Below are 16,048 nucleotides of genomic sequence, written 5' to 3'. Positions count from 1 at the left end.
TCAAGATGAGATAGAAGTGCTGAGATGAGACAAAGGACTTGAAGGTGTAACAGCCAAAGTTCAGTAGCGGTCCCAGAAAACGATGCGTAGCTGCGGCGATAACGAGGCACTGGCGATGAGGAATCAGCGCATGCAGAGGTTGCTGCTGTACGAGTGACAGGTTGATCCCGCGAGGAAGCTGTGAAGGTGCAATCTTCCCTTCCAGAATGAGGAGTACGCGAGACAACTAGCGCAGCCGCGGACGACGCGCAAAGCGAGGTGGAGGGGACGACGTAAAAAGCCGGCTCTACACAGCGGACGTGCACTGCAGTGGGACGGCCCTCACGAATGAACCCCAAAATTAAGCAGGGCAGACCGTCGAGCGGGGAAAACACAGCCGCGATTGCGTTGGCGAACGACCAAAAAGCATTCATGGCAAAGAAAAATAAAATAAAAAACAGAGCGTCAAAGCTACTAAAGTTAGTAAAGTGCGCCGGTACACCGAACGCACCCGAAGTGCAACCATTTCTTCGGCGCCCGGAGGGACACGAAAGCCGAAAGCGCCGGTCAGGCAAGCCTGGTTTCCGATAAAACCGAGGGTGAATCACTCAGCGGTCTGTTGTACACATGAGTACATGAGTACGGGTGAGTACACCTTGCTTTACTCATAAATTTCACAATTTTAAACGTTTTTAGGCTTTATTTAGCGTTAGTAACGGCACCCGACGTTAAATCGGTCGAAAAACTAGAGAATTTCACCTATTTAAAACTTGTGAGTACACTGAGTACGGGCACACATGAGTACACTAGTGATTCACCCCTCGGATAAAACCACACCGCAGCGAGAGGAGGAAGTCCCATAGCAGGGCGAGAGCCGGCCGAGGCTGCCTGCTTGCAGCGTAGGGGCAGAGCGCGGAGGGGAGGGTGCAAGGGGGAATCACTGTGAATTTCGGTGTACAAATCTAATAATTCTTAGTCAAATTTCGCTGACTTTCATTCGAAATTTCAATGAATCTCAGTTGAATTTCGGAGAATTTCAGAACTTTTACATTTAGATTATTAATTCGGCAAATCTTTTCCCTCCGATGTGGAATGAAGTTAGTTGGCGTGAACGTAGTCAATCAAACAATAGGCTACAAGCATGAAGTGAAATCGAAAGAAAGATTGATCGATTCCTCGCCTTGTTGAGCGCACTCGTTCATCCCAGGTGAAAATCAAACGGGTAGTCGCACAGCACCAACGCCAGCCGGCAGCGAGCGAGGGCGGCAGGCGGGCACGCGAGGACGCACGCAGAAAGAGCGAAGAACTTTGGTGAAATTTTAGAAGAAAATCACGATTTCGTACCCCGAGACTCGCACTGACAGGTCGCGAACCCAGCCGCGTAGCGGGCTGCTGCAGCGCTCACTCCTCCAGGACAAACAAGATCGCCTTTGTCACAGTGGTGACAAACACCGTCGGCCGGGATGGCCGACGCGCGCCTCGCTTCTACTCAATTCAAACATTGACGCAAATAAAATAATAATAATAAAAAAAAGGTCCGCTTTGAACGGGATTCGAACCCGTGACCCGTCGCAGCGTCAGGTGTCATAGACCGGGCTGGGCGGGGCTGGGCGGGGCGGGAAAACTATCCCTTCACCAGCACGAGGACCGGCGGGCGTGAAGGACGCGCCGAGAATGGAAAAGCCGGCCCCGAGAACGGAAAAGCCAGCCCCTTCACCCTGCATGCGTGGTAGGCAGGCAGGCCCGCGTGGACGCGCGCGAAAAGGGTGATGAACTTTGGCGAAATTTTTAGGGGAAATCAGGATTTCGCACCCCGGGACTCGCTCTGAAAGGCCGCGCTCGCTGCCGCGTAGCGCGCCACTGCAGCACTCAGTCCTCCGGGGACAAGCAAGTTCGCCTTCGTCACTAGCGTGACAAAGACCGCCGGCCGAGACGGCCGACGCGCGCCTTGCTTCTACTCAGCTCATACATTAAACCAAATGAAAAATAAATAAATAAATGAAGATCCGCTTCGAACGGGAATCGAACCCGCGATGCGTCGCGGCGACAGGTGCCAAGGGCGGGGCGGGAAGGACGCGCCGAGAGCGGAAAAAGCCTGCCCCTTCACTCCGCAAGCGGGGGCGGCAGGCAGGCCCGCGTGGACGCGCGCGCGGAAAGGGCATTGAACTTTGGCAAAATTTTTAGGGGAAATCAGGATTTCAAACCCCGGGACTCGCCCTGACAGGCCGCGCACGCTGCCGCGTAGCGCGCCACTGCAGCGCTCAGTCCTCCGGGACAAACAAGACCGCCTTCGTCACTAGCGTGACAAAGACCGCCGGCCGAGACGGTCGGCGCGCGCCTCGCTTCTACTCAGCTCATACATTAAACCAAATGAAAAATAAATAAATAAAAGAAGATCCGCTTCGAACGGGAATCGAACCCGCGACACGCAGCGGCGGCAGGTGCCATTGACCGGGCGGGGCGGGGCAGGGCTGCAGAGCCGAGCCAGCCGGGATACTCCCACACTGCACCTTTCACCCGCCCACGCGCCCCGCCAGTGACCCGCAGCCCCGAACGCATGTGACGCAGAGCCCCAGATTAGTGACGGAGAGCCCCCCATACTACTGGGCAGCACACAGTGGGACAGAAAGGTGAAAAACGGGAAAAAAATAATTGAGTACGGTTCTTTATTAAACCGACCATGCTGATTTCGAAAATGAAACCCATTTTGAAACCCGGGTTCAAACCATGCAGGTTTCGTGACACTGAAAAAATTCCATTGCAGATAGAAAGATGCGGATTTCAAATTTAGATTTCTCATGAAAAATTGAGTCAGAAACCGTCGGAAAATATTTCGGATTAAAGGTTTGATACCCGGAAACCCGCCCAAAACCCCAAATTATGACAAAAATCCTGGGTTTCATTAAATTATCTAAAATTCCACATGAGATAGAAGGATGCGGTTTTCAAATTCGGATTCCTCATGAAAAATTGAGTCAGGAACCGTCGGAAAATATACCGGATTCAAGGTTTGAAACCCGGAAACCCGCCAAAAACCCCAAATTATGACGAAAATCCTAAGTTTTAAAAGAATATTTAAAATTCCACATGAGATAGAAGGATGCGGTTTTCAAATTCGGATTTCTTATGAAAAATTTAGTCAGGAACCGTCGGAAAATATACCGGATTCAAGGTTTGAAACCCAGAAACCCGCCAAAAACCTCAAATTTGGACTAAAATCCTGGGTTTCATAATATAATCTAAAATTCCACATGAGATAGAAGGATGCAACTTTCAAATTCGGATTCCTCATGAAAAACTGAGTCACGAACCGTCGGAAAATATACCGGATTCAAGGTTAAAAACCAAAAAACCCGCCAAAAACCCAAAATTTTGACAAAATCCGGTTTTATAATATGATCTAAAATTCCACATGAGATAGAAGGATGCGGTTTTCAAATTCGGATTCCTCAAAAAAAACTTAGTCAGGAACCGTCGGAAAATATGCCGGATTCAAGGTTTGAATCCCAGAAACCCGCCAAAAACATGCAGATAATTTTTAAACTTTGATGTTTTTGGCGCGTTTCTGGATTTCAAACATAATCCCGTATATTTTCGACAGTTCCTGACTCAGTTTTTCATGAGGAATCCGAATTTGAACCAACAGCCTTCTATCTCATGTGGAATTTTAGATAATATTGTTGTGAAATACAGTCTAAAGATTCCTAACCATATCTGGTCACTTGCATGCAAGCCGCCATCTTAACCCAAACACACTCCGTTCCATTCCTATACTATTGGCCTAGAGAGCTCCCTGCCAAGGACTCCTAGAACTGGTCACTCACGGTCCTGTTGGTTTACGAACGTACCCTCAAACTATAAAAGCAGCCGCTCAGCAGAGCCGGCATGCAGTCTGTCGCCTAGTGTTGACCCTGATACGTCTTACAATAAACCAGTGATACCTGAACATCTCTACCATTCCTTAAGCCCTTGCACACACTACAAGTGGTGACAGCGGTGCACGGTTCGGTAGCTCTGTTCGGGTACCTCAGATTTTTGGAAGGACGAATCTGAAAATCAACGTTAGGTGATTCTGAAAAGAAGGACGAGGTTAGGAGGGAAGACCAAGGGAAGAAGCCTGTGTGCGTTGCGCCCGCTTAGAAGCGAAGAGGCCTGCGTATATTGTGCCCTGAGGTCGAGAGGTTAGGGAAGTCCGTCTTGGTTAGGGAAGTCCGTCGAGGTTAGGGGGTGTATGCGAGGTTAAGGGAGACCAGGGAAGACCGCCTGCTTATTCTGTGCTCACTTCGGTGGAGAAGCCTGAGTAATCTGTGCGCCCTGCTTGAGTGTGTGTGTGTTTGAATGAGTCTGTAGTGGTTTCAAGGGAGTTACGCCTGGGATCGCTGTGCTCCCTCAAGGGAAGAAGCTTGCGATCTTTGAGCACCTTGAAGTCAAGTAGATACCAGGGAGGAACGCCTGTAGCCGAATTGTGCTCCCAGTGGGGAAGAAGCTGGTTTGGTTACTGTGCGCCCAGGTGAGAGCGTGTGGTGAGTTTCAGGAATAAGGGTAAAACAAGAGACAAGAAAAACAGAAAAATGTCGTGTCAACGTTCAAACCCGTGGAACATCGCGTCAACGTCAGCGTCTGGAGGCGAGTCTATCATCGAGAATGCGGAGAATCCATCTCAGAAGCCTGAAGCCACTGTCTCCATAGTTCCCACTGGTGAAGATTTCCGTGGCTTTGACGTCGTGGAAAAGCCAACGAAGCCTCTTCGAGGTCGTGGTCGCGGCCGTCCCCGTGGTTCTCGAGGGACTACGCGTGGACGTGGTCGTGGACGCACCGTGCAGCGCGGAGCCAGGGGGTATCTGCGGGAAGAGGAGGAAGATGATGAAGAGGAGAATGAAGATGAGGAAGAGGAGGAAGAAGAAGAAGGTACTCGTGGAACACTACCAGAGGGTTTCCAACCTTTTGTCCAGCTGGTTGGTCAACTTCTAGCCACTAAAAATCCTCAAGCAATCCGAGTCCCAGAGTATGATGGAACTTTGTGCTATACCATGTTCCGAGCGCAGTTTGTGGCCTTGACTTCAGGATTGACCAAAGAAGAACAAGGCGTCCGGTTGCTTGGAGCCCTTCGAGGAAGAGCCCTGATGGTCCTTACAATGCTTGGCCAGCAGCAGAAGGAAGCCAACTTTGACAACCTGGACGTCATACTGACAAAAACGTTCAGCAGTGTCAAGTCCTTGTGGGAACGGAAGAGGGAGTTCGAAACTCTCCAGCAGCAACCTGAGCAGAAAATACAAGAGTTTGCACAAGAAGTGGAAAGAGTGGGAAGAGAGTACATGGTTACTCATACGGAACCAGACTTACAAGAGGCCCTTGTGACTGCTTTCGTCAAAGGGTTAGCGGACAAGGATGCAGCAAACCGCTTGGCGTATGCTCCTTGCAATACACTGGAGGAAGCAGTTCGACATTTAAATCGTGGGTTGCTCCTCAGTGTAGATAAGTCCAGGAAAGTGCGTATGGTGGAGACTGCAGTGAACAGCGCACAAGTGGAGCAGAATGCAACAGCACCTGAAGTGGATGTCAATGCACAGTTGGCAGAACTCATGAAGAAATTGAAGGCTTTGACACCAGCTACGGCCTCAGTTAATTCAGTGGAAGAGGCTCCAGGAACATCCAACAGTAATCCCCCAGGGCGTGGGAGAGGACGTGGCAGAGGCCGTCCACGAGGTTCAAGAGGAGGAAGAGGTCGAGGTGGCCAAAACACACCTGCGTTTGTATGCCATAATTGCGGAAAGCCTGGACATTATGCTTCTGAATGTTACATTCCAAGGCAAGGCAACAACAATCAAACATGCCATTACTGCAAGAGGCCTGGACATATAAGGGCAGATTGTAGGAAACGCCTGCGAGATGAGCAACAGGGATCTCATCCTTACAACCCAGTACACTCCGTACCTCATTTTCCACCTGAAGCACTGCATGCTGCAATGGCGTACTACCATTTCCAAAATGGCCAGCAGCAGCAACAGTCTAATCAGCGTTCTAATCAGAGGCAGCAGCAGCAGTCTTCCAATGGCAATTCTTCTCATTCATTTCCTTTTGTTCCGCAATCCGGGAACCAGGAAAACTAAGTCAGACAAATGACATATCGGAGGCTCATTTGTCTAAAGCTCCCGTCGAAGTTCCGGTTAATTCAACGGTAATTGAAGCTCCGAAGAAACAGCAAGTTCAAATCAAGGTACCACCATCTGGAACCAAAGAAGGTGTTAAAGTCAATATAACATATGATGTGAAAATAGTTCGTGATGCACAGAAACGAACACATGTTCAGATAATACCTGCTAAGCCTGAAGTGGAAAAAGAAGAAAAACGGCAGAAGGAGGATGACTGTAAATTATGTGCATCTTGCATCAACAAAACATCCAAGAAATGTGCTCCTTTTGTTGAATGCGACATAGATGGTGTGAAAGCAGAAGCCATCGTAGACACAGGAGCACAGATTACAGTCTTCAAACGTACCAACAGCAAGTTACCTGTAGCAAAATTAAGAATGAAGAGTGCTACAGCGCACCACGCAACATTGTATGGCCCTACAGTGAAGAAAATTGTACTTAATGGGAAGTTGTTTCCTTACTCAGTTTATGAAGCAGATGTTGCTGAGAACTTAATTGGATACGATTTCATGGACCACTATGATGCCAGAATACGAGTCAGACAAAAGTGTCTTAAGTTGGGCCCAGATCACAGGGTTCCTTTCAGAATTGATAAGTCCAGTACCAAGGGACACTTCGGTGATGGTAGTTTGTATTATGTTGTTCGAGCAAATACCAGAATGTTGTTGAGACCTATGTTTGAGAGAGAAATTACAACAAAGTTGGAAACGGATTTGTCGGCTGATGAGCTGGGGGAAGCCAGCGCGTGGATGACACACGAGCGGACTGGTGAGACTGCGAGTCCAGAGATGGGAAAGGTGCTGTCCACACCTGACCTAGACTCTGAGCTTGAGGTCCATCAGGCTGCTGTGGAGCTCAACACGACATGTACAGAGAGTACAGCAGAAAGTACAACAAAGGGTACTACTGCACAGCATGCGCCGGGGAGCCATGTGGAAAGCCAGCCAGGGGAGGAACTGAAACAGGTTCCAAGAATTGGTTTGCTCACGAATAACAAATTTAGTGAAGTCAAAACTTCTAAACTGCCATCTACCGTTCTTGTACATTCCGGAGTTGTACCTTGTGTCACTGCGCCAGTCACGGTATCCCTTTTCAATTTTGGCGATAAATGTGTTGAAATTCCCAAATATACTGTTATTGGAGAGGTTTTTCTTGTACATCCTGTGCCATTCAGTGGATATGACCTGGAAGATGAAATGGATGAAGATTATGTGGAGATTTTGGAAGAAGGGGAGGAAGGTGAAATGGAAGAAGCAGAAGTCTGCTCATGTGGCCTTTTATGGACAGAACATGAAATACAACCCCATAAAGGAGCAGAAATAATTACGGAACCAAGAGAACCACCTTTAGAAGTTTTACCAGATGAGCTACAGAAATTATTGGAAAGAAGCAGTAAACATCTGAGTGGAAGTGAAAAGAAGCAACTAGAAGAAATTCTTAAAAAGCATCATGATGTGTTTGCCAAAGACAACCATACATTTGGAACATGTCCTTGGTTGACGTTTCGCATTGATACTGGGGACCATCCACCCATCAAGCAAAGAGCAAGACCAGTACCTCTGCATTATCGACAAGAAGTAAGAGACACATTTTTAAAATACCTCAAAATGGGTGCCATCAAGCCAAGCCAATCCGCATGGGCATCACCAATATTGTGCGTTCCAAAGAAAACTGGGGAAGTCCGAGTGTGTGTGGACTACAGGGCCTTAAATGCCATCACAAGGGTCCCTGCAGCTCCTATACCAAGACCCCAGGAACTACTCCAACATCTGGCGGGAAAAGAAGTTTATCATGCAGTGGATTTGGCTCATGGATATCATAATTTGGTTGTTCACCCTGAAGATCAACCAAAAACAGCAATCATATTACCTGAAGATCTTGGACTGCCTAGTAGGCAATATGAGTATACAAGAATGGGGTTTGGTCTCTCAGCTGCTCCAGGAGCCTTTCAGTATGTGACTGATAGGATTGTGACTCCAGCAGAAAAACCCAATAAAGACAATGATATCGGAGAGAATGTGGCAGTATACATTGATGATATATGTATAGGAGGTGACAACAATAGTCAAATGATGCAAAGACTTGAAGCATTTCTGAACAGAATCCGGGCAGGAGGGTTCCTGTTGAAACCAAAGAAGTGTGAATTATTCAGAAAAGAAGTAAGTTTCTTGGGACACAAGCTGTCAAAGAAAGGAATAAAGGTGGATATGAAGAAAATTGATCAAATTACTCACTGGCCTACACCAAAAGACCAGAAAGAAGTGAGATCTTGGCTTGGATTAGTACAGTACTATGCTAAGTATGTGCCTCATTTAGCTACACTAGCTACACCAATATTTGCACTTACAAGGACAGGAGTGCAGTTCAATTGGTCACAAGAGTGTGAAGAAGCTTTTAAAATCATCAAGCAAAAGTTGGTAGAACCACCTATATTGGGCACTCCAGATATAACTAAAGGCACATTTACCTTGACATGTGATGCCAGTTTGACTGGATTGGGAGCTGTGCTAACTCAAGAGCAAGACGGAAGAGATGTCACCATAGCATATTGGTCAAAATTATTGAACAAAGCCCAACAAAATTATTGTGCCACTCATCGTGAACTATTGGCTTTAGTGGAGTCTGTAAAAGCTTTCCATCACTACTTAGCTGGTGCTCCGTTCACAGTTAAGTCTGATCATGCTGCTTTGCAATGGTTAAAGAACTTCAAGAACCCCACTGGAAAGCTAGCTCGGTGGCTTGAAAGATTAGCACCTTACAAGTTTGAAGTAGTGCATGAGCGTGGCATAAATATTGGTCATGCAGATGCTCTGAGCCGAAGACCTGATCGTCCCTGCACGCCAGACTGTAAGAAATGCAAGCGTTTAGAAGAGCGCGATGCTGAAGTAAATTTGACCACATGCACTGAGGATCTCACCTTTTCGTCCAAAAACTTCACCATAATTGATGTCCAAGGATCCTTGTTCAGTGCACCTGAGCATTTGCCTCTGTGTCATGCCGTAAGTCTGGATGGCAAGTTTGGCCGTGGATTGGCACTCCGTATGGAAGAAAGGTTTGGTCTCAGGAACGAGTTTCTAAAGCAAGAAGACAGAGCTTGCCATGGACTTGTGGTGGCCTGTAGAGACAAAAGAACAATTGTAAATATCATCACCAAACGCAAGCATTATGACAAACCAACACCAGAAGATGTGGAAAAGGCACTACTTACCTTGAGAGCCTGGATCATCAAGTATAATATTCCAGCCATCGCTATGCCAGAATTCTCTTGTGGTCTGGACAGACTCCAGCTTGAAACTCTAAAGAAGATTTTACTAAGAGTCTTTCAAGATCTTGATTTGGTTCTCTACATGTACCATTATGAGGTGGACCATGACTATTATGTCAAAACCTGCACTGTCCATTGCCATTTGTGCGAAATTGAAGACCGACGGAAAGTCAAGCCCACATCAGATGAAGTCTTGGCAAACTGGACCACCATAGCTCCGGAAGGGGTGTCTGCTATGACCATGGTAAAGGATCAGAAACTGGATCCAGACATCATGCCAATTTACATAGCTGTGCAAGATGGGAAAAGGCCCCATTTCCAAGAAATTGTCCAGTACAGCAGCAAGACCAGGACACTCTGGCATTTCTTCAATTCACTGTTCATAGATGGTCAGCTTCTGTTCAGGAGACAAGAACATTGGTCCGGTGATCCACAAAAGTCTGAAGCAGTTTTGATTTTACCACAGAAGCACGTGAAACCTACCGTCATGGCATACCACAGCCAGTTGGGACAAACCAACCATTTTGGTATTCAGAAAACAATGTCTGCTCTGAGAAGATTCTTTTGGTGGCCTGGGATGCAAAATGACGTTGCTGAAGTATTGACTGGATGCGTCTTATGCAGAAAAGTAAAGGGTCCACTGGAAAAGACAAAAGTTCCACTGAAGATCTATCAAGAAGGAATATTACATGGACGATGGCATGTGGATACTTGTGGCCCTTACCCAGAAACGCCAGACAAGTACAAATATATTCTGGTGGCAGTGGAATCGTTCTCTGGATGGCCAGTGCTTATTCCCTTGAAAACATTGACAGCCAGAGAAATGGCTCAAGCACTAATCACAAATGTATTCTCTGTTTATGGTGCTCCAATCTCAATCCTCACAGACCAAGCAAAGGCTTTTGATTCAACGCTCTTCCATGAAATTATGGAGCTCTACAACATCAGGAAGTTTCGCACCACAGCTTATCATCCATCGGCTAATGGAAAAGCAGAACGCTGGGTTAGAACATTGAAGCAAAATCTCAAATTATTGTGCCAAGGAGCTAAAGAACAATGGGTTGAGTACTTACCATTCATTGCCCAAGCATATAGGAGTTTGCCTCACTCCTCACACAAGTTCTCACCATATGAAGTCTTGTTTGGTGCCCCAATGCGAACACCATTGCAAGGGACTAGAGAACCACCTCCAGTTATGTCACCAATGATGGAAGATTATCCCTGGGCAGTGCGGAATGCACTCATAAAAATTCATCAAGATATGCGAAACATCAGAGCAGAAGCTGCAACAAGAATGAAGGAATATTATGACAAGACAGCATGCCTTGCGCCTTTCCAGCTAGGTGATTTGGTTCTCTTGTACAATAAAGCTCTCAAGAAAACAGACGTCAAGAAACTGCATGTGGATTGGGAAGGACCATATAAGATAATTACCTTGCTCAATGACTGTGAAGCCAGAATTCAGAACATACAAAAGCCGTCTGATATCCAGTTGGTTCACATGGATCGGTTGGCGCCATACCCGGGTCCAGCAGACGAAGGGGAGTGGCATTCATATTCAGGAACCACAGATTCAGATTCGAGTTTGCGAATGCCACCGCCCAAGAAGCGTTCATAGAAGGCGGAGGAGGCCTGGAAGCCTGGCCCAGCCTGGCCAATCAGACGCATAGCAACCGTTGCTAGGGACATGCCCCGTTGCTAGGGACATTGCCTTGTTGCCAGGGAAGGCAGGGCATTCCCTTGCAAGGCGGTGACGGCGTGGTCAACTGTGAATCAAGCATCAAGACTGAATATTAGTGTTCTCCAGTCAAAATGGGCAAAATTGCTAACTACAGAATCCCAAAGTTGCCGGGTGCATCCTACAACAGCCAGAAGAAAGACAAAGGAGTAAAACTGTTCGGGAAAGTGGAAATGAAGAAGTTAAAGGACAAGATGCAGAAGAGGTATGATCAGAAGAAACGGGAAGACCGCATGGAAGCTGAACGGAAGCAGAGGGAAGAAGAGAGACAGCAATTGAGAGCAAAGGAGAAGCTTTTCAAGATGGAACAAATGCGAGAAAGAATAATGGAGCAAGAAGCAAGAAGAAAAGCAGAGTTGAATGAGTTGAAAAAGAAAGAAGCAGAGAAAAGAAAAGCAGCAGCTCTACAGAGGGAAAAAGCGGAAGAAGACCAGCGACTGCAGGAAGAGTTTGAGGCCATGTTACTCTCCAGTGATAACATTATGTTGGGAGAAGAAGCTGAAGAAAACATGGTAGAACTGTCTAATCAGGACATACAGGATGAATTGGACAAGATTGATGAAATGTTGTTAAAGTTAAACACCGAATCTATAAAGGAAGTGACACCTACCAGTATTGTGACAGAAGAAATGGAGGTTTCGGCCAGTCCTCCAGAACAACAGCATCAAGAAAATAACGGTGAAGGTGCCGAAGTTTCTGCCAAGATTACGGTTCCCAACAATTTCTCGGAAGCTACAGTGTCATCAGCTTCGGGATCCAAGCCGCCAAAACAGAAGTTAAGATGTCATCGTTGTGGTGGAAGGGGTCACTGGAAAGCAGACTGCAGAAACCCATCATCAAAACAACTGAAGAATTTTGCTAAAGATCTCAATATAACATTCTACAAGAAAACGCCAAAGAAGAACAGAAGCCAGAAGAACGTAGGAGCTCACCAGCAGCTGAAGGACTTGATCCCACCACCACCGATGGATGTCGACATGGACTTGGATACTGGAGATGATAGACCAACTTGGACCCAAATGTGTGGACTCGAGTAACTTCAATTGTAAATATTCACCTGTAAATAAGTTAAAAGTCTATTAATTTTGATCTGACTGATAAGTTTAGTTATTTGACTGATAAGTTTTTAAAGTCTTTTGCATTATCTAGTTGTCTAATGATAAGTGTCTGTACACATAACCTCTTTGAAGTTACTTAGTGCTCTAATGAAATGTTATCTTGAACTTGTTGTAATAATGAAAAGAATATAATCTAGTTACCTGACATGTATGTGCCTTGTTTATCCTTCATGATTCTTTCCTTGACACAGAAAAATGATTTTAGAGAGTCACTCAAGAGGCCTGTCTTTTGGCTGTGCCGGGTGAACTCTACACAAACAAAACATCGAAAGAGAGCCTGTATGGGGACAAGTCCTGTGCTGTGCCTCGATGTTTCACGACACTATAACTCTAGGACATACTCCAATAACACAATAAACTCTTAGAAATGGCTCAGTTTGGAATACGCAAGAAGTGTTCTGACTTGGTCCATGGTGGGAAACTGCAAACAAGAGAGTGAGAAAGAAGGTGCATAGTTAGTCAGGTACAAGAACAATTATTTCAACTAAAAGTAAATGAGAAAGAGTTGATTCAAAATAAAAGAGTTGTAGAGAATAAATAATTAGTTAAAACTTTAAACACATACCATTATAATAGTGGTGTAAGTTAAACTCATCTTCTTTTATCTTCTTTCACTCAGTCTGATTTGAGTGGTAATGGTAAACAAATCGGGTGCAGTGTGCAGACAACTATCCCTGATTACATTTTGTTTTAAAGTCATTTTGAGTTTAAAGTTGGGAGTCTAACTTAAAAAGAGGATTCCAAAAGTTCTTAAGTGATCAGTATATAAGTCAGTCAAGAGTAAAGTAGTTGTCAATAAATAAAGAGTCCAAAAAGATACAGTACTTGAGACAAGACAATAACCTTCAAGAAAGACAGCAGGCAGAAGTGAAGCTGTGAGCAGTACAAAAGTTAAGTATTCTGAAACACTGTAGGTAATTAAAACTGTTTAGATAATAATGGTGCTTTAGGATAAGGTCTTAGCTAGCTAGTCAGGGAATAGGCAGCACCAAGGCAATCCCCACTCTATTATTTAGAGGGGATGAGGTTAATAAAAATACTGTGCGGAGTTTTTGTATGTGTGTTACAGGTAAATCAGAGGACTTCAGTGTAATCAAAATTTTAATCCTAATGTTTGTTCTGGTGTGGCATATCAGTCCCAGGATAGCGTCCTCAACTAGTTTTTGGACGTGCCATGGGAATGAGTGTTGAAACCACTCTAGTTCAGAGGAACAAACGAGTTTACTTTTTGTTTATTTTCTTTTGATCATTAACAACTTCTCAAGGAAGGTTTGGACACCCTTGCCTTGGGTTAAACAGGTTGTTAATGAGAATAGGTTTTTCAGCGAAGGAGAGGAAAATTTTCAAGGATACATGCTGAAGAGTTTAACGAATTGTGAAATTGAGAGTGCGTTCAGTGGACCAAAGGAGTATAAATTAACGGGTTAATTTTAAAAAGAAAAAGAGGGAGTGGTGTTGTGAAATACAGTCCAAAGATTCCTAACCATATCTGGTCACTTGCATGAAAGCCGCCATCTTAACCCAAACACACTCCGTTCCATTCCTATACTATTGGCCTAGAGAGCTCCCTGCCAAGGACTCCTAGAACTGGTCACTCACGGTCCTGTTGGTTTACGAACGTACCCTCAAACTATAAAAGCAGCCGCTCAGCAGAGCCGGCATGCAGTCTGTCGCCTAGTGTTGACCCTGATACGTCTTACAATAAACCAGTGATACCTGAACATCTCTACCATTCCTTAAGCCCTTGCACACACTACAATATTATAAAACCCAGGATTTTTGTCAAAATTTTGGGTTTTTGGCGGGTTTTCGGGTTTTTAACCTTTAATCCGGTATATTTTTCGACGGTTCGTGACTCAGTTTTTCATGAGGAATCCGAATTTGAAACTTGCATCCTTCTATCTCATGTGGAATTTTAGATAATATTATAAAACCCAGGATTTTAGTCCAAATTTGAGGTTTTTGGCGGGTTTCTGGGTTTCAAACCTTGAATCCGGTATATTTTCCGACAGTTCCTGACTTAATTTTTTATAAGGAATCCGAATTTGAAAACCGCATCTTTCTATCTCATGTGGAATTTTAAATATTCTTTTAAAACTTAGGATTTTCGTCATAATTTGGGGTTTTTGGCGGGTTTCCGGGTTTCAAACCTTGAATCCGGTATATTTTCCGACGGTTCCTGACTCAATTTTTCATGAGGAATCCGAATTTGAAAACCGCATCCTTCTATCTCATGTGGAATTTTAGATAATTTAATGAAACCCAGGATTTTTGTCATAATTTGGGGTTTTGGGCGGGTTTCCGGGTATCAAACCTTTAATCCGAAATATTTTCCGACGGTTTCTGACTCAATTTTTCATGAGAAATCTAAATTTGAAAATCGCATCTTACTATCTGCAATGGAATTTTTTCAGTGTCACGAAACCTGCATGGTTTGAACCCGGGTTTCAAAATGGGTTTCATTTTCGAAATCAGCATGGTCGGTTTAATAAAGAACCGTACTCAATTATTTTTTTCCCGTTTTTCACCTTTCTGTCCAACTGTGCAGCAGGGCCACGGCTTGGGGTGGCAATCGGCCTGGCGTCCGCGACCCGCGTAGGTTCACCGCGGTCCCCGGCGCCGTCCTGGTGGTCGTCCGCGGCAGAAGACGGTCCGGCGTCCGCAGACACCTGGCCGATGCGGGGACGATTCGGCGGCGAGGCCTTGATGGCGGCGTCCTCCGTCACGGTGGCGGTGGCCGCCTCGTTGAAGGTTTTCGGGTAGGACAGGTGCACCATGGGGCACGCGTATACGGCACCATAGGCGTCCAGGAAACACGTCGTCACGATGGCCTGGAGGGCCGGGTACGCCTCCTAGATGAGGCGGAGGATGTCCCCTCACCCCCTCCCCGTCCCGAAGTCCACGACAGCCTCCCTCACCTGACCGCGCTGCACGTGTCGGCTCTACTCGGCCGTGGCAAAGGTGCGGTGCTTCACCTGGTCAAAGTGCGCCTGCAGGTGGGCGCGCAGCCGCTCAAAGTCCTTGTAGTGGGACGGGCGCAGCGACTGCACCAGGTTGCGGGCGGCGCGCGCCCCTTGAGGGCTTGCAGCAGGTGGCGGCCCCGGGGCCCCGCTACCAGTCGTGAGTGGCACTCTCGTACTCAGGAACATCGGCCCCGAGATGCTGCCATCGAAGTCCTGGACCAGGCTGCGGCGATGCTGACCGTTGACCTGCTCCTGCGCTGCTCCTGCATCAGTGACAAGGAGGTGGTGCCGAAGTTCTGCGCTAGCTGCTCCCGGGCGGCGGCGCTGTGGCGTCCGGAACTCCGGCTGCAGCCCGCTCGGCTCGGTCCCGCCGGTCGCCTCGGCGGCTCGGCTCGCACCGCGGAATGATGAACGCCTTCTCCGCTCGTCACTGGTTGTCAGTACTGATTCTCAGATCCCACTTCTGATGGTAGGGAATCGGGGGACCTATCGATGGGCCGAGACCTATCTGGCCCTGTCTGGCTCTCTTCGCCCTGCCTCAGTCCAGCAGGCATTGTTGGCCCTCCCAGCATATCTTTCGCAATATTTGTATCTCGACGACTTTCTATTAAAATACCCGCTGCCGTCACGTGCTGGTGAATCTCCGACATGGCGGGTTGGGCCCGAAAGGCAGACGATCACTTGTGGTCCAGCCGTTAATCGCAATCGCAGCGTAGCTCGTACCGCAACACAGGCGTGTGCGGCGTGATGCCTACCCTGACTTTGCAGGCGCTGAGGAACGGGCGGCGGCCTGGTGTAGCCTGGTGTAGCCTGGTGCGGTGGGCTCAAGCTCA

The 16,048-nt window shown here is 46.8% G+C and overlaps 1 protein-coding gene across 1 annotated transcript; it reads left to right on the top strand.

The window, feature by feature from the left end:
• Positions 1 to 11,161: 11,161 nt before the first annotated feature.
• Positions 11,162 to 12,186, top strand: LOC117651243 (stress response protein NST1-like). The gene has a single exon (XM_034395067.1). The coding sequence runs from the start codon at positions 11,209 to 11,211 to the stop codon at positions 12,169 to 12,171; it is 963 nt and encodes a 320-aa protein (XP_034250958.1). The 5' UTR covers positions 11,162 to 11,208; the 3' UTR covers positions 12,172 to 12,186.
• The last annotated feature ends 3,862 nt before the right edge of the window (positions 12,187 to 16,048 follow it).

The sequence above is a fragment of the Thrips palmi genome, unplaced genomic scaffold (genome assembly GCF_012932325.1).
Source record: "Thrips palmi isolate BJ-2018 unplaced genomic scaffold, TpBJ-2018v1 HiC_scaffold_5, whole genome shotgun sequence".
NCBI lineage: Eukaryota > Metazoa > Arthropoda > Insecta > Thysanoptera > Thripidae > Thrips > Thrips palmi.
Note: the sequence above shows the minus strand (reverse complement) of the source record. Positions and strands in the feature narration are given on the sequence as shown.